Source organism: Enhydra lutris, unplaced genomic scaffold (genome assembly GCF_002288905.1).
Source record: "Enhydra lutris kenyoni isolate GAN:26980312 unplaced genomic scaffold, ASM228890v2 scaffoldscaffold26, whole genome shotgun sequence".
NCBI lineage: Eukaryota > Metazoa > Chordata > Mammalia > Carnivora > Mustelidae > Enhydra > Enhydra lutris.
Window position 1 is genome coordinate 13,133,811 of NW_019154110.1, and position 19,658 is coordinate 13,153,468.

Consider the following 19,658-nt stretch of genomic DNA (forward strand, 5'->3'; position numbering starts at 1 on the left):
TTTTTGAATATCAATCTTCCCCACTTAAAAAATTTCAGTGTGCCTAGTCCACTGGATAAATTCCCTATTAGAGATAATTTGCTTAGCGGGCCACTGCACATTTATAATAAACCTGAGAAACCACTGAGGCAGAGTTTTAACACAAAACATATTTGTAAAATGCTCTAAAATTTCTTCCTATAGCTTGGTTCATCCTACTACATTCTCAAGGAGCAAAAATGATATTCTACTCTGCATGAGTACATTTTCTCATGAAAAACATCACCTAAATCTAACTACCACATCTGTTTAATTCCTTCTCTCTGGCACAATATCAGACTTTGTGGTCATGTCAAAAGAGCTAAGAAACCAACATGAAGAAGCACCTAATGTCAAAAGATGATACAAACTAAGCATCAGTAAAAATTACTGCAGTGGATTAAAACACAAATATATTAAAGCTCATAATTATACTTAAAAAGAATCACGGAATTCATTGGTCAATTTTGGAAGATGTTAAAGAACTAATTGATTATTTTGAAAACTGGGAAAGAAACATTTATCCTGCCTTTCCTGTATGAACAATGTAAGTTTCTCTTTAAGGAAAAATTCACTAATGAAGAATCAATTATAGTATTAGAATAAGACATTTTACAAACCCCTAATGAAATCCTGAAAGTAGGCTAGAGTTTCTGAATCTCAGCACTACTGACATTTTGGGCTTGATAACTGTTGCAGAGCCCTGTCCTTCATAAAGGAGGATGTTTAGCAGCATCTGTGGCCTCAACTCACTGCAAACCAGTAACATCCCCTCTCCAAAAAGTGACAACTTGTCTCCAAATCTTGCCAAAATGACCATAGCTAAGAATCACTGATGCTGGCAATGATCAATGAAAAAAAAAAAAAAAAAAAATATATATATATATATATATATATACACACACACATACATACATACATTATGCCTCCTGACCAAAATATACATCAAAAGTTTAATCTCAGGGCGCCTGGGTGGCTCAGTGGTTACGCCTCTGCCTTCAGCTCAGGTCATGATCTCAGGGTCCTGAGATCAAGCCTTGCATCGGGCTCTCTGCTCACCGGGAAGCCTGCTTCTCCACTCTCTCTGCCTGCCTGCCTACTTGTGATCTCTCTCTCCATCAAATAAATAATCAGATTAAGTATCTAAATCTAAATACTAGTTTTTGGAAATACAGGGAAGAGAGGAGTATGATCAATGACACTATGGATTAAAATCACAAAATCAAAGTTCGAAACCCTATAGGATAAATGGTCCAGTTTCTTCAGTAAGTACTCAGGAGAGGAACTGAGATGGGGGTATCTACAGATGGAAAGCAACCTAAGAGATAAAATAACCAAACCGTACAGACCTTGACTGAATCCTTATTAGAACAAACCAATAGGGAGGAAAAGAAAACAAAAGAAATTGGGGAAATTGTCAGCTTTTTAGTTGTGATGATAACTAGCAGTTCTGTTTAAGTTTAAACAAGATGACCTGACAAGCTGGACAGTTGGTACATAAGGGTTAATTATCCTCCTTTATAATTATATATATGAAAATTTTAAAGCAAGTCACCTCGTGCTCCAGGACCAAATTATCATCATCATTATCCTCCTCCTCCTCCACCTTCACCCCAAGAAAGAGAAAAAGAAACTATATTTTCTCAAATTCTGAGGTGGAAGAAAGACAAGAACTAACACACTAACTCATTTACTAATAAATATATTGTTATGATTTGTGTCTCCATCAACATTCATATGTTGAAGTTCTAACCCAAATACCTCAGAATGGAACCTAATTTGAATGAGAGTCAGTGCAGATGAAATTAGTTAAGATGAGGCCATTTTGGAGTAGGGAAGATCCTAATTCAGTCCTGATAAAATGGGAAAATCTGGACACAGATCTGCACAAAAGGAGAATGCAAACATAAAGGTAGAGATCGGGTGATGTCACCTATGGGCTCCAAGCTTAGCATGGCCAAAGCTGAGAAGGCCAAAGATCGTTAGCAAACCAGCAGAAGCTAGGAGAGAGGCACAGAGTGGAAAGGAGGGCTCTCATAACCTTCATAATGAACCAAGTGTGTCAATACATTATCTTGGCATCTAGTCTCCAGAACTATAATATAAAAAACTTCTGCTGTGTAAGCCACCTAGTTGGTGGTACTTTATTACAGCAGGCCTAGCAAACTAATACACACATATGCTATATTTTGAAGAAAATTCCCAGAAAATCAAATTCAAAATAGGGCTGAATCAGAGGGTAACCACACTTAACCCGGTGAACATTTTGTTATGTATATAATTGTTAAATCACTATGCTGTATACCTGAAACTTACATATTATTATATGTCAACTAAACTTTATTTAGAAATAAAAAATAAGGGGCACCTGAGGGGCTCAGTCAGTTAAATATTTGCCTTCAGCTCAGGTAATCATCCCAGGGTCCTGGGACTGAGCCCCAGATCCGGCTCCCAGCTCAGCAGAGAGCCTGCTGCTGCCTCTGCTTGTGCGTGTGAATGCTCTCTCTGTTAAATAAATAAATAAAATCTTAAAAAAAAAAAAAAAGAAAGAAAGAAAAAGAGAATAGGGGCAACTGGCTGGCTCAGTCAGAACATGTGATTTTTTTTTTTTTCTTAAGATTTTATGTATTTACTTGTGAGAGAAAGAAAGAGAGCATGAGCAGGGGGCAGAGGTAGAAGCAGGCTCCCCATTGAGTAGGGAGCCTGATTCAGGGCTTAATCCCAGGACCATGGGATCATGACCTGCGCTGAAGGCATATGCTTACTGAGCCACCCAGGTACCCCAAACATCTTGATCTCGGGGTCATGAGTTAGAGCCCCATGTGGGATGTAGAGATTACTTAAAAAAAAAAAAACTTAAAAAAAAAAAGAGTAAACAGTTTATAAAAGTATAAAAATAAAATATGGTTGAATCAAGGAAACAAAGCAAAAAAGTTCTAACTACTTTAAATATTTAGTTGTCTTAGGCAACCAACTAAAAAATAGTTAATATACTCATCAATTGCTGATGGCAATAGTCCTTGAAAAGACTATACAGAATAGAGTCTGAGAAGAACATAAACCAAAGTTTTCTGAATGGTTAATATAAACATAATGTTTTTGAATGCTCTAAGATTTTATTCTTTTTTTTTTTTCCCTAAGATTTTATTTATTTGACAGATCACAAGTAGGCAGAGAGGCAGGCAGAGAGAGAGGAGGAAGCAGGCTCCCTGCTGAGCAGAGAGCCTGACACAGGGCTCGATCCCAGGTCCCCGGGATCATGATCTGAGCCGAAGGCAGAGGCTTTAACCCACTGAGCCACCCAGGCGCCCCATCTTTTTTTTTTAAGATTTTTTAATTTATTTGACAGACAAAGAGACAGCGAGGGAACACAAGTAGGGGGTGTGGGAGAGGGAGAAGCAGGCTTCCCATGGAGCTGGGAGCCGGATGCAGGGCCTGATCCCAGGACCCCAGAATCATGACCTGAGCCAAAGGCAGACAGCTTAACGACTGAGCCACTCAGGCGCCCCTGGGATTTTATTCTAAAGAAATACCAGGTCCTTCAAAGTATATGCTTTCATGTATACATACCAACAGAGGTTTAAAGGGGGGCTCCACCTTCCGAGCCAGCAATTCTTCCCAGTTAATATGCCTGAAGAATGGATGAGCCTAGAAAAAAAGAACAGGAAGAAAAGTCAAGTTGAATAGACTTCACTGGACTGACAAATTAACTGTCTGTTTGAAGTTACAAATCACAAAATAAGCTATACTTATTTTTTAGATTTTATTTATTTATTTGAGAGAGAGAAAACATGCACACAAGTGCGGGGAGGGGCAGAGGGGGGTAGAGAGAGAAAGAGAGAGAATCTCTCAAGCAGACTCCACGCTGAGCTTGGAGCCCAAAATAGGGTTTGATCCCAAGACCCTGAAATCATGACCTGAGCCAAAACCAAGAGTTGGATGCTTAATCAACTGAGCCACCCAGGTGCACCCCAAAATAAGCTATACTTTAAACAACTACACACAACCCTCACAAATAAATAAAATTAGCACTATCTTCCCCTCAAACCACCAAAAAGGCCAATCCCTACTTGAACTTCTCCAGCATCCCCAGGACCGGCTCCAAGTCGAGAAGCAGCATTTCTTTTCAGCAGCTTTAAAGAGGGAAAACAAAACAAAACATTGATAAACCTTAGTCAAATTGATTATTTTTTATTTAGAGAATTTGCTTGTCTATATTTCTTCTCTATTTTGAGAAAATTGGCTTTCTTTATTATAACTAAATATTGCTTGGGAATAAAAAGGAAAAAATATTTTTAAAAAAATTATTTATTTATTTAAGGAGCTAGAACAGAGAGAGAAAGCACACACAAGCGGCAGGCAGCGGGGAGAGTGTAAGGGAGGGGCAGAGGGAGAGGGAGAAGCAGACTCCTTGCTGAGCAGGGAGCCCAATACAGGGCTCAATTCCAGGACCTGGGACCATGACCTGAGCTGAGCCACCCAGGCACCCCAAGGAAAGAAAATCTTTAAAAAATGTGTACTTTACCTGCAAAAACTGTAGGTGTTTTGATTAATATATATGATTCTTTATTTAAAATGTATGTTCAGGGGTGCCTGGGTGGCTCAGTGGGTTAAACCTCTGCCTTCGGGTCAGGTCATGATCCCAGGGTTCTGGGATCGAGCCCCACATCGGGCTCTCTGTTCAGCAGGGAGCTTGCTTCCCCCTCCCTCTCTGACTGCCTCTCTACCTACTTGTGATCTATCTGTCAAATAAATAAATAAATCTTAAAAAATAAAATAAAATAAAATGTATGTTCAAATCTATTAAATTCCAGTAGTTGAGGGTTATCATTTCATGTCCTACCTTTTTAAAAAAAAAAAAAAAGACTTATTTATTTATTTATTTGAGAGAGACTGAGTGCAGGGAGGGAGAGGGAGAAGCAGACTCCTGCTGAGCAGGGAGCCTGACACTGTGCTTGATCCCAGGACCCCAAGATCATGACCCAAGCCAAAGGCAGACACTTAACTGACTGAGCCACCCAAGCGCGCCTCATGTCCTACCTTTTTAAGCAGATCTCTGGCTTCTTGTGTGAGGTAGGGAGGCAAATTGAGTTTACATTTGAGGATTTTGTCAATTGTTTTCTTTCTGTTCTCCCCAGTGAATGGGGGCTATGAGTAGAAAAGAGTGAGAAAAATTAGCATATTAAATAAAATCATCCATTTCCTGAATTAGTCAGTTATGCATAAAGATCAGATATGTATGCTGTGATATGGGCTGACTGCTAAAGATCTATAGTTTTTAAGCAATGTGACAGAAGAAATAGTAACATCTCAGAAGAAACTGGGTTTCCACTTTACCTCTGTGTGGTAATAGGTGAGCCCTGTGATTTTATGCTTTACTTTCTCTTTTTATAAAATAAGGGCAGTATCTATTTTATACCTATTTCACAGGACTGACATGACAGATCATTTAAACAAAAATGTTTTTAAAAGTACAGGGCCCATACTACTACCAACAAAGCATATTAGTGTTAATTTTTTTTTTTAATAACTCCATCAGTAACATTTTTAAAAAGCACAGGAAAGGTCTCTTGCCATAATGATTTAATAACTACTCAGCACAGACCATAATACATGCAGCTTTTAACTGTGCACCTACTGCTCCAGTCAGCATGTCATACATTAATGCTCCCAAACTCCACCAATCCACAGCACGATTGTGGCCACTTCTCATCAAGATTTCAGGGGCCCTACAATGAGAAAAATAATACGCCTAAAAAATTCACCCATTTGCATATCATTTGAATTAGAAGTTTAAAAACAATATACGGAGCCAATGGTCCTACATAAACCAGGTAAAAGTTAGCTATCACCCCTCAAACCAGTTGTATTTCTTGCAACATGCAGCTCACATGTATTCTATTGTTCCACAAAATGTGTGTGTGACTGTTCCATCGTGAATAGATTCTTTGCATAGTCCAAAGTCTGTTAGTTTCACATGACCTACAATGAAAGATCACAGCATGGTTATTCTGAGAATTCTAAGCATGTGCAGTGTTTGAATGTATCATACAAGACAATAATCTATTCTTCCATTTAACATTTTCTGCCTTAAATATTTGTTGAAGATACAAACAACTAGCAAGGTGCCATCCATAATATGGGATGCTAACTTTTTAAAGCTAACACAGTCATTTTTGGCCAATGATATAATATAAAGGGAAAATAGAGAAAAAAGTAAAACAGTTTTTCCAAAGCTCTATCTTTACCTATACCTAGAATCCTCTACCATCCTGAGAAAGCAAGCCTTCAAGAAAAATTCTCTAAAGTCTGGTTTAAGGGGCGCCTGGATGGCTCAGTGGGTTAAAGCCTCTGCCTTCAGCTCAGGTCATGATCCCGGCGTCCTGGGATGGACCCCAGCATCAGGCTCTCTGCTCAGCGGGGAGCCTGCTTCCTCCTCTCTCTCTCTGCCCACCTCTCTGCCTACTTGTGATCTCTGTCTATCAAATAAATAAATAAAATCTTTAAAAAAAAAGTCTGGTTTAAGTACACAAACTCTTATAAAAATATGTTGCATCATTTAAAAGTCTGACACTATACTTCAAATATATAACTTTTTACCACAGTGAACTGTGACTGGACAGTTTTTTAAATGGTCTCAGGAAATCACTCTAACAAGTTGGCTTATTCTGCCAATACTGCCAATTCAGAAAAAGAAATGAAATTGCTATGGCAAGGGACTGTCATCTCTAATCCAAAAAGTAAAAAACTCACCACCTTACACAAAGAACATTGCAGTTCAAGCTTAGCTTTACTGAAATGTTATTAGATATAGAGTGGTTCAACCACCCCAGGAACCCTACTATTCCAGGTTTATTTCAGAGAAAAGAAAAGGTAATGGCTTACTGATACTCTGACATACAAAAAAATATGACCTTTATTTTCACAGAACCACCTGACACAGCATTATGGATCAAAGAAGTTAACTAGTCACTTCCCTATTCTATCCTTTGCCTTAGAATTCAGAGTCAGAATCCAAGTGTGGGGGGATGGGAGTGGAACTGGGAGGGACAGAGATACATAGATTCCCATGATGTACTTGGTTAAGTAGCATTTCTCCTAAAAAAAAAAAAAAAGGGAAACCGAGAAAAAAAGCACAATTTGAAACATATTCATATTAGCATCAGTTGTCCACACCATTTCCTGTCCAAGAATTTAAAACCCTTAACTACCTCATGTATCATTTTGTAGACACCGAAGGCACCCTGACAGCACCCCGACAGCCTGGCTGGCTGGTTGCTCCTCTGGGGTATGAGTGACCTGAGAAGTCTACCGAGCCCAGATTACTCGTGCATAAATCAAACTGCCTCTAGCAGCATGCAGTTGTAATCAAGACTCAGTCTGCTCTACATACAGCTGCACAGAGTATGGGCCTTTGATTTTTATGTTTGTTGTTATGAACACCAAGAATAAACTGATGCCTACTCAACATTTTCTTTCCAAGGCTACATCAAATATTGTGGTTCAATTCTAATCCTTTTTTACAGCATTAATAAAATTTATCATAAAAAGTACTGCTTCTAATATTTATGCATTTTTTTCATTACGGAAAACTCAATCTATAGGGTTAAGATCTACTTTCCAATTTAAGGGACAAACCAAAACTAAAGTTGGGACTGGCTTTTGGATCACCACATGTTATGTAAAGATTTCAAAAGAATGATAAGCTATAAAGAGCAAGGATTAAACCCGAAAACACAGTTAAGTGGTCAGTTATTCCTAACTTCCTCTAATCTCATCAATCACAATTATCTAAATACTTAAATCTCAGCAAGCATTATGATGCCATAAATTCTGAGGGAGGAGTGTATAACAGAAGTTACATGACTATGGGGCTTTGAAAATGACCATGACCTGGGTGGGAGGATTTTAAGATGATTATTTACTATAGAATTGTTTACGGTATATCTCCACCTTGGTGATTAAGCATGATATTCTCCGGCTTCAGGTCTCTGTAGATGATCCCCTTTTGATGTAAATGCCCCAAAGCCATGGAGATTTCTGCCAAGTAAAAGCTGGAAACAAAAGTGATTTAATAAAATTAAAAAGAGTAATATACTCAAAGCAGTTTATGTATGGAGCAAAATTCCTTGAAAGAAATAGACATGCACCAAAGACCAAATTAGTGGGGATGGGGGCGGGGATGGGGGAAAGAGATGACATAGGATGCTGCCAAAAGGCATGGTGACATTTATGTTTCACTTATTTAGTGAAACTATAAAATGTTTTATTTCTTTAGAACATACTACTAATTGCAAAAAAGTCCAGAATATGCCAAACTGTCACTGGTTTTTGTTCTGTTCCTAATAGGAATTAGGACAATAGTCATTCAGATCAAAGCAAATTTCTCCCACCCACCCCCAATTTTAAAATCCCATAGGACACAGGAACTTTGTTATTCTCAGAGATCAAGTCTTAGTTTCGAAAGATACCTTATAAATAATCTGACCCTTAGAAGCCCACTCATCCCTTAATACAGCTGCATATTTATATACAGTTCATGCCCACAGTATCTGCCCTCCCTCCTGCCAGCCAGCCCACAACTATAAACTGTGTGACACTCAAATTTATCTACCTCAAAAGAATAAAGGGCTGAGTCAACCCTGTCTGGATTCGAAAAGCACAAGGCACTGCAATACTGGCTGCATAACAATGTTGCAATCCTGCAGATTACTCCAGGATGGAGAGGGTGTGTCCTAGAGGACTGAGGCAGTTTCACAGCCAGCAGGACCACAAATACAGCCTCCAACACGGCTCAGAGAGCCTCCTCCAAAAAAGGGTACTTCATCCCTAAGGCTCTTAAATGCAGCTTCTGTGTTAGAAAAAGCCTGAAATTAAACAATGGAATGCAGTTTGGTAATTAAGGTAGAAAAAAACATTTAAGTGTTTTCTATTCAATTAATGTGTAGGATAAACTGATTGTTACCCAATACTGTCATCTCACAAAAGGATGTGTATATTTTTAATTTGAAGCAGATGCCATCTTAAGAAATATAAGGGTAGATCCCATCCTGGCCATAGAATCAATCCACAGATGATGTGTGCCGGCTTATCACCTCCCTAAGACTGCACCTTGGGAACTGGAAAGTCTAAAAAAAAAGAGGAGATGATTTCTGATACTTTCCATTGTTCCAGACATAAAGTTTCACCGGAAAACCACACTCACCCACAGCCAAGGCAGGCAGCTTACCAATTCAAGGAAAGAAAGCCCCAGTGAGAATGGTTCTGTTAGGAACTGGCGTGAAGAGCGTTCCACCCAAGGCCTGGGGGCAAAGGAATGATGTGACCTCCAAAAGCTGCCCCATCCCAAAGATACTTCTCCCCCTTGAAGTCCTGAGTGACTGACTGGCTCCAGAACAATTTACTGAATCATTTGGCTATCCACAGTGGGAAAAGGGCTTTGCTTTTAATTATATGAATCATTACCTGAATCCATGCAACTGCAAAAATTTCACTTACCAGGCTGTGTCTTCCATAAATATTCCCTCTCTTTCTAACTGCATAAATAATTCTCCTCCTGTGAAGAAAAGGAAAAGGCCTTAGAAATAAAACAATCTTCATTTCCAACCCATTTCTAATGAGAAGGTTGTGCTTTCTCTTTTAACTACAGTTAAAAGATATCAGTTCCTTAAAACTAAAAAACAGATCCTAAAAACTATAGGTTTAAAACTAAGTTTTCAGGATTCTATTTTTGCAGTGTTCTTATTCTTATGTGAAAACTATGTTTTGGAATTCTAGGTTTTACATCTTTAAACGTCAAAATAGTTAAAAGATTCCAGACTTGAGGTTAAAAAAGTAATCTTGGTTAAAACTTCTCTCACATTTTATCCTAAGCAGAAAAATGTTAGTATATAATTAAGCCACCCTTACAATTAGTGAATGCCCTTATTCCGTATTTTCAGATCTCTTAATCTAGATGAATCTAGCAGCAGCTTTATTAAAAGCATGGCACTGTTTTGAATATCAAGATAATAATGACTTATATCCCATTGAATAATCTTAGAATACATGAGCCAGCAATAATATAAATCAATGAAGAGATCAATAAATTAGGTTTTAAAATGGGAGAGAAGGAAAAGCTCTTTGTTACAGCAGAATGCCAAATAAATGAATGAGGCATGATGGAATAAGAAAAATCACTTGGCAAACATTACAGTTAATTGTTTCAAGCAAGAATCAATGAATGCTAAAACTGTATGTGAAAGCTTGATGAGAGACAAGATATTTCGATAAACCCAAAGTATCTCAAGATACTTATTCATTACAAAGGGTAAACTTCACCAGGGGAAAAACTGGCCAACACCACCTTATAAATGTGATCAAAGTGAACATCAACAGCAATGGGACAAAGATATAACATCATGTACCTCCTGATCTGACAGAAGACACAATGTCACTTCGATGGTCCTCCCCAAATGCATAACCTGAATCTAATCTTGAGGATACATCAGATAAGCCCAAATTGGTGCATTCTACAAAATAACTGGCCTATATTCTTCAAAAATGTTAAGGTCACAAAAGATAAAGACTGAGGAACTGTTTAGGTTAAAGGGAACTGAGAGATATTACTGTATCAATGTTAATTTCCAGTTTTGATAACTTTAGTAGAGTTAAGATACTGTCATTAATTTTAGAAAATATAAACTGGAGCATTTAGGGGTAATGGGAAATCATGTCTGAAACACTCGCTTAAGCAATCCAGAAAAAAAAAGTGTGTTTATACATATACATGTATATATATATACATACACACACACACATATATATATACACACACATATATATGTATACATATACAGAAGGAGAGAAAAGAAGGATGAAACAAAACAACTGTAAAATGAAAACACTTGGGGAATCTAGGTGAAGGATATGTGGGAAGTCTTTGTACTATTTATGCAACTTTTCTGTATAAATCTGAAATTGTCAAAATAAAGTTACTCAAAAAACAGCAACAACAGTCACAAAAAAGTTGCTAAATTCTGCATCTTTCTGTTCCGTGTTACAGGCCACTGTGGAACCTCTTTTTCAGAAAACTCAGATATCTTGGCTGGAAATAGATATCTGTGATTTAGAAATGATAAGCAACAAGGTTTGAGGAGGTAGTAATCCCTGGAAATTGTGGATGTCTTCCTATGTAAACTGCATAGTCTAACAAAAAAGCTACATCTAACCAAAAAACTCTGTTTAGAGATGCAATTTTGAAAATACTCAATATCTTAAATACTCTCAGTAAGTTTTCCATTTGAGTTTAGAAATGCTTTGATAGTTCATTGGAATTATAGTATCTTACCCCAGCATAGTCAATGTGATGGCTCTGTATCAATTAAGTGTTTGTTATTTTAAGTATGAGGACAAAGGGATTAGGATTAAGATAAAATTTTACAGATGGGGAAAAAAACCTAACCTTTAAAGTTCTTCATATTTGTCTGCAAAAAGAAACACATAGTCACATCTAAATTCCTTATGTCAATGTATTTGTCAATTTTAAGAACTATTTAATCACACTGGGGAAAAAGCATTTTTCCATTGGAAAATAATGTTTAACCCAGTTTCTGGAGCAAATGCAAATAATTACACCAAACTGAGTGTACTGACCGCTGAGATACTCAAGGATGAGGTAGAGTTTTCCACCAGTCTGAAAGGCATAAATTAAATCCACAATGAAGGGATGCTTTACTTCCTCCAGAATATTCCGTTCTGCTTTTGTATGAGCTGTATCTTTAGCATTTCTTACTATCATTGCCTAAAGGAAAAGAGATGATCTATAAGAACAAAACAGTAGACATTTTTATTCTATAGTAACTGGAAATTCTATTTTGTGCTCTTCTTGCCAATAGTTTAATATTTAATATAATTAATTTAATTATAGTTCCCACCAGAGACTGAGATAGGAATAATGGAAGACATTCACTTCTTATATATATCTGCACTGTTTGGATTTTTTGCACCAAACATGTAAATAACAACCTAAAGATACCTTTTTAAAAAATGTAAACAGATGAAGTTTATTCATATGTTCACTAATTATTCTATGTCTACTATGCTCCAGGCTCTGTAATAAGAAAGAAGAACGAACAGAAGTCTCCAGCTATTAGGAGTCCAAAGTCTCAGGGAAAAGAGAGAAGTCAATGCAGGTAAACCCAAGGTGCTATGGGAGAATAGAGGAACTACAGCTGACATGGCAAGAAGTGTTCTGGGAGGTAGCAATACCTAAACTGTATGATGAAAAATTATTAAAATGAAACACAGAGGATAAAAAAAGCATTTCCAGTGCAAAACAGGCTTGACAGGACATGTCTAGGTAATCTATAAGTAGTTCAGTACGGTTAGAAGTGACTAGACATTAGGCTGGTGTTGTAGGTGGAGACCAGGAAATGGAAGGCCTAGGTACCTAGGCAAAAGCGCTTGAATCTTATCTCAGAGGCAGAGGAAAAATGTTGAGGTTCTGAAAATGAGTAATCTTTGGCTTTAAGACAGTTTTAGTAGTAGTTTGGAGTTTTAGGGAAGAAATGAGACCAGCTGGGAGGCTAATACAGTAAACTAAATTAAGTAAGACCTGTACCTAAAAAAATGAAGGTGGGGGGCACCTGGGTGGTTCAGTTGGTTAAACGTCCAATTCTTGATTTTGGCGGCTCTGGTCATGATCTCGGGGTGGTTAGACTGAGCCCTACATTGGGCTCCACGTTGGTCATGGAGCCTACTTAAGATTCTCTCCCTCTACCCCTCCCCACCCCACCTCTCTTAAAAAGAAAGAAAGAGAAAAGGAAGGTGGGAAAAAAGAAAAAGGTATCAGCACTTGCTGACTAGGTTGAGAAGAAATGATGATGCCATGGTTTCTGCATAATTAAAAGGACAATGGTTATCATTCAATAACAGGAAATGAAAATCAAAAGAGTTTTGGGAAAATGATGCATTATTTTGGATATGTTAGGTCTAAATTCTAGGACTAAGTTCTGGTACATCTCCAGTAACATGAAAAAGCATATACACAAGATTAGTAGTTGCAATATTATTCGTAAAAGTGCAATTAAACAACTTAAATGGCCATGTATAGAATACTAGATAAAAACCTATGGACTATCTACCTAATGTGTAAAAAAAGCTTTAAAAAGAATGGGGAATTTCTCTGTGAAACCAAGGTACAAAAGAGCATACATGGCATAACAGTATTATAGTATACCACCTTTTGTGTCAGAAAGGGAAGATAAGAATATGTATGTGTATCTCCTTATATCTTCAATAAGATAACTAAGATAAACCAAAAGCTTATGACAGTGGAAAGGTAAAAAAAAAGTAATAGGACTAGACTTCTGAGAACACCTTCTGAGTAAAGCCTCAACGCTTTTAGCTTACCTAAAGTTTTTTTTTTCTGTTACCTAAATCAAATATTATTGTGATTATAAAATGGGGGTTTTTGAATTCTGAACCATGCTAATGTTTTATATATTCCAAAAATAAATCAACAAGGATGGGTGAGGGAAATAAAACTGTGAACACAACAGAAATACATAAATGCAACTAAATAGGGGCGCCTGGGTGGCTCAGTGGGTTAAAGCCTCTGCCTTTGGCTCGGGTCATCATCTCAGGGTCCTGGAATCGAGCCGCACATCGTGCTTTCTGCTCAGTGGGGAGCCTGCTTCCACCTATCTCTCTGCCTGTCTCTGTGCCTACTTGTGATCTGTCTGTCAGATCACAAGTAAAAATAAATTTATTTATAAATTTCTTATAAATAAATAAATCTTTAATTTAAAAAAATTAGTAAATAGAATCACGTAAGTAAACAAAACAGAGTTTTCTTAGCTTCAATGTAAGAGAGGTAAATTAAGGATGAATTAAGTAAAGACCACTGAATTCAGCCATTAGGAGATTGGTGGTGACAAGAGTTTCATTGAAATGGTAGAGTCATTAAGTCAAAATAGAGTGAATGAAAAAAATAATAAAACATGACTTCTCAAGAAACTCAGCTAAAAAGGCAAAGAGGGTAGAAACTATCGAAAGACTTTGTATGAAAGAAGGATCTGTTTTACTAAATATGGCAAAAGCATGAATATACGTAAACAAAAAAAGAAGTCAGGACAGAGGATGGAAAAACAGAAAGAAGTGACAAAGAGCCCTAACAGGCAGAAAGGGATGGGATCCAAAACATAAGCAGAGGGCTTAACCTTGGAAAGGAGGAGGAATACATCTCCTACTAAACACTGGAGAGAAGGAAGTAAAGACAAGTAAAAATGCAGATTAATATGGTATGAGGGGTAGGGATTAGAACAGGAAGTGGAAGGAAATCACATGTGACAGCCTCAAATAGGGAGAGGCAGTGTACTAAAGAGTTAAGAGGGACTGATAGCAGTTATAGAAAATGAAAGTTGTCTGGGGACATGGAGAAAAAAAGTTGGTGGGGCACCTGGGTGGCTCAGTCAGTTAAGTGTCTGCGTTTGGCTCAGGTCATGATTCCAGGGTCCTGGGATCGAGCCCCACATCGAGCAGGGAGCCTGCCTCTCCGTCTCCCTCTGCCTAACACTCTCCCTGCTTGTGCCCTCTTTATCTCTCTCTGTCAAATAAATAAATAAAATCTTAAAAAAGAGAGAGAGAGAGAGAGAAAAAGCTGATGAATACTTAGGGTCCAAATGATTTGGGTACTATGAATTTGTCCTAGCAGCAATCTATAATATTATGTGATTTCTGCCAACAATGCTCAGTAGCTGAGATAAAAGAATAAAGGAATATTAACAACTGAACTATTAGGAGTAGGACTTTCCTAAACATAAGGTCAATGGGGCTAGCAAGAACTAAAACGGCAGATCATGCTGATTACACCAGATTCAGAATAAAGTGAAATAAGAAGGGGGTTAAGAGGGGCGCCTGGGTGGCTCAGTGGGTTGAGCCGCTGCCTTTGGCTCGGGTCGTGATCTCGGAGTCCTGGGATCGAGCCCCGCATCGGGCTCTCTGCTCGGCAGGGAGCCTGCTTCCTCCTCTCTCTCTGCCTGCCTCTCTGCCTGCTTGTGATCTCTCTGTCAAATAAATAAATAAAATCTTTAAAAAAAAAAAAAAAAAGAAGGGGGTTAAGAACTTTAGCAAAAAAAAAACCCCAAAACGGTCAAAGAACTAAAAGGTTGAGAGCCAAAGACCAAGCATTGTGAGAATAAAGAAGTGAGAAAGTTATTGTTCTATTATAGTCGAACACTTCAGAGGTGGAGAATACAGCCATGGGGGCTGGTAAAGTGGAATGGAGGTGAAAGCTGATAGAGTTGAGATCAGGGAATTAGAAGGCTGGGCTACTGATAACTTATTTAATATAAGGACAGCAAAGATATACAGGATGACAAGGTTTAGAAGTGAGAAAAAAGAATGATAAATACTGAGGGAGGTTTCAACCTCAAAGTAGAAAGGATTTTGACCACAAGATAGAAAAAAAAATTGTAAGAATAAGCTTAACAATTCTTCCCTTGAATTATATGGTAAGCAGAGTGAGAGGGAGAGACCACATTTGCCTCAAATGCTAAATCTTAGTATCTAGCATAATGCCTGGCACATTACCAGTTCTTAACTGATTCAATAAAAGAAGGAATGAAACAAGTATGACCAATCTGTTAACCACAAGCCTTTAGCCAAACAGTCTAAAATTTACAGTGTGGGCTAAACTAATGCCATGGGCAACAGTACTTTGCTTCCAGGGTCCATCTTGGTTGCAACTGGTAGGAAAGAGAGTCTTTTCCTCAACATTCCACCCTGAGAAAATACCCAAGTAGTACCATTCTTGTAAAAAAAAAAATCCCAGAAGAACTGAAAAATTCAGACAAACTGTCCAGATGTAAACACCATTTAAGATAAAGAGACATGTGCGGGGAGCCTGGGTGGCTCAGTGAGTTAAAGCCTCTGCCTTCGGCTCAGGTCATGATCCCAGGGTCCTGGGATCGAGCCCCACATCGGGCTCTCTGCTCAGCGGGAAGCCTGCTTCCTCCTCTCTCTCTGCCTGCCTCTCTGCCTACTTGTGATCTCTGTCAAATAAATAAATAAAATTTAAAAAAAAAAAGAGACATGTGGTTCTACTCTGATTTCATCTTCAAGGCTGGAAAAAGACATGTTCTTACCACATACCGAGTTCAAGAGGGTTAATAATAATAAAATCAGAATAAAGAAGCTTGAAGGCAGCATACCGTCATCTAGTTAGGAATTAAAATTCTGGACTTAACCCTAGCACCTCTTCACTTTCATTATTTATACTGTGAGCTTGTTTTCAGGGACAGCAAGGAAAACATTAAACAGCATCTGACTCTCTAGCCACGCTTGGGGAAAGAAAAACCCTGAGATTGGGAGGGAGTGGTAACTAAGCACATGAAGAGGCAAGCAAGTTAGGTCTTAGATACCTGGGGCCAAAAAGGACGTCTAACATTTAGCAATAATTAAGTCTATGGATTTCCCAGTACACTGTGCCTATCCACCATCAGTGGAAAAACAACACCCTCTTCTTTTCATTTAAGGTGCCCATGCCAGAAACATATTTGACTCAAGACAGAATTGTGACTAATTATGGTCAGCCTTGATTATAAAATATATCAAAAGGAATAAATTAACCTAAGAATCTTGACCAGTACTTCTTTCAACATTTCTAGGACAAGCATTATTTTATTATCTCCATCATTAATCTCAAATGATTCCAATGGGAAAGCCAGATAGCAGATTAGTACTGACTTATTAATACAGAAAGTAAAGTTCAGAATATCTAAACTGCTTCTTTTAAAACAATCACCAGGGGTGATTTCAGCTGGCTCAGTCAGAACAGCATGTGACTCTTAATTTTGGGTCATGAGTTCAAGCCCCACGTTGGGTGTAGAGATTACTTAAATAAACAAACAAACAAATTAAAAAAAAAAAGACAATCACCAATAAAGTTGTGGTCCTATTTGTTCCTCAGCTTTTAAATTAATAAGTCATGTATAATGCTTAAGTAAAAATAAGGAAGATAAAGACTGAAGTATTACAAACCTTGTAATTTTTGTTAAAAGTCGTTTTGATTGTCTTTTAATACAGTTTTCTACTAAGACTTGTTTTAAGACAGTGTGATCTTTCCAGAAATTAATCCCAAACAAAAAGAACAAGAAACCAAACACACATAACCCATTTTCAATAAAACTAGGAAATGCATTTAACTCCACACATCAGGAGGTAAAGAAAACAGAGTGGGATAAAGCAATGGTACATGACTCAGTGGAGTAGAATATGATCAAACCTAAATGCCTGCACAGAGAACTCAAAAGAAGTTGATTCCATCTATAGAACCCTAGTAGGTTCAAAAATTGGAGACAAAAATAAAAAGCAAGAAAGGAAAAAGTCATTAGGGACTGCAGAAGGCAGAAGGTAGAGGACTAAAAATAGGTAGATTACTAGCACTTGGAAAGGTGTACTCTCCAAGAAAAAAAAAAAAAGAGTGAAATATCAGATAAAGAGTGAAGTGCTAAAGTAAAAACTTGACTTCAGTGAAGGTCTGCGTATTGGAAGGTTAAGATCTTCATCTCTTCTCTCCCATCCAGCTCCAGGATGCTTTTTCTATGCAAAAGAATAGAGGATCTTTGTCAGCACCAACTGACTACAGAAAATGATATTTGGAGGTTCTCAGTCAATTGCCAGCTAACCACATGCCTTCCTACACAGATGGAACTTCTGATCAGCTTTTCAGAGTTTTACTCTTAAATATGAACAATCAGTAAAGGACACCAGGCATCTAAAGAAGACCTCTGACATGGAAGAAAGAGACTAAATCATACTTAAAGAAAACAGGAACTTAGAAAAGAGATCTAATGCCTAGAAAAAAAGGACATTTCAAAGAATTATCATTAATACCCTCAGAGGAATAAGATAAGATAATGTACTCATAAAACAGTTGCTATAAAAAGAAAAAGTCAGTTAAGTGTCTACCTTCAGCTTGGGTTATGACCTCAGGGTCCTGGGACTAAGCCCCATGTCAGGCTCCCTGCTCGGCTAAGAGTCTGCTTCTCCCTCTCCCTCTGATACACTGCCCCACTTGTGCTCCATCTCAAATAAATAGAAAATCTTTTTTAAAAAATAAATAAATAAAAGAAAAAGAAAAAATGGCAAAGCTCCGAGGAACCATAAATATTATAGCTTAAAAAAATCAGTAAAAGGATTAGAAAACAAATTTCTAGAAAAATCTCAGAAAGTAAACAAAAAGACAAAGAAGCAGACAAATGAAAAAGATAAGAAAAATAGATGATCAGTCCAGGAGGTCCAATATCCAACTAACTATAAATCCAAGAAGAGAAAATAGTAGAGGGGGAAATTATCAGAGATCATTTAAGAAAACCTCCCACAGGGGCGCCTGGGTGGCTCAGTGGGTTAAGCCGCTGCCTTCGGCTCGGGTCATGATCTCAGGGTCCTGGGATCGAGCCCCGCATCGGGCTCTCTGCTCGGCGGAGAGCCTGCTTCCTCCTCTCTCTCTGCCTGCCTCTCTCCCTACTTGTGATCTCTCTGTCGAATAAATAAAAAAAATCTTTAAAAAAAAAAAAAAAAAAAAAAAAAAAAGAAAACCTCCCACAGATTAAAGGACTGGAACTCTCAAGATTCAAAGAGTAAAAATAAAGAAAATAATAAGAATCAAAGGAAGATAAATACACCACTGTAAAAAATTTAGAACAGAAACTAAAGAAAATTTTAGATATTTTAAAAGAAAAATAGATCTCTAGGGACACCTGTGTGGCTCAGTGCATTAAGTGCCTGCCTTTGGCTCAGGTCATGATCCCAGGGTCCTGGAACTGAGTCCCACATCTGGCTCCTTGCTCAGCGGGGAACCTGCTTTTCCCTCTGCCTGCCCCTCCCCCTGCTTGTGCTCTCTTCCCCAGCCCTGACAAATAAATAAATAAAATCTTTTTTTTAAAAGACGTTAAATATACAAATAAATAAATAAATAAGAAAAATAGATCTCTAAAGAAATGGGAATTGGGAGTGCCTGGGGAGCTCAGACAGTTAAGTGTCTGCCTTTGGCTCAGGAAGCCACTGGTAGATGGTCACCACAAGAGGGAACAATGGAATAAACTACGATAAAGGAAGATATGGGATCCAGGACACAAAGAATCCAACACTGATGGAGCCAAGGGGATTCCAAGGATTGTGACCAAAGTCCAGTAATGGCAGCTATGCCTCCAGAGCTACCAATACAGATAGGAATGGAGGACAGAAGGTTTTGATGGGATATCTACAGGAAAATAAATGGAACTGATAGACAACCTAGTAAGTGGGACCATAGAACATTGACCTAAACAGAGTTGTTGGAAGGCATGAGAAGACAACAGCAGACTCAAAGGAAATGAAGCAAAATCAGAATATGGGGAGAAGGGAGGAAGAAGTAAAAGAGAATAGAGTGGAAATCAATACATATTTCAAAACTGCTATATTAAGTGACAGCAGAACATGCTTATTACTTAGAAATGGAGACCAGAACAAAGAGCTAAAAGAGTTACCTCAGAGGAAAATTAAAAGAGCTCTCCTCTCCATGTTCACTAAGCAGAAAACATGAATACCAATAATGAAACATACCTCACATTCTAAGAGGACTTGTAGTATTGTGTTAGAAATAGATTTTCTTGACT

At 37.9% G+C, this 19,658-nt stretch overlaps 1 protein-coding gene across 4 annotated transcripts in view; it reads right to left on the minus strand.

Moving 5' to 3' along the window:
- LOC111151757 (ribosomal protein S6 kinase B1) overlaps positions 1–19,658 on the minus strand; it is a 41,446-nt gene that overhangs the window by 11,306 nt on the left and 10,482 nt on the right. For all 4 annotated transcript variants that reach the window (XM_022509934.1, XM_022509932.1, XM_022509931.1 and 1 more), the window contains 8 exons: positions 11,653–11,800; positions 9,517–9,574; positions 7,972–8,072; positions 5,910–6,000; positions 5,657–5,747; positions 5,059–5,166; positions 4,089–4,151; positions 3,589–3,666 (listed from right to left, as the gene is read on the minus strand). In XM_022509934.1, coding sequence (XP_022365642.1) covers positions 3,589–3,666; positions 4,089–4,151; positions 5,059–5,166; positions 5,657–5,747; positions 5,910–6,000; positions 7,972–8,072; positions 9,517–9,574; positions 11,653–11,800 — 738 coding nt within the window. The remainder of the gene's footprint in view (positions 1–3,588; positions 3,667–4,088; positions 4,152–5,058; positions 5,167–5,656; positions 5,748–5,909; positions 6,001–7,971; positions 8,073–9,516; positions 9,575–11,652; positions 11,801–19,658) is intronic.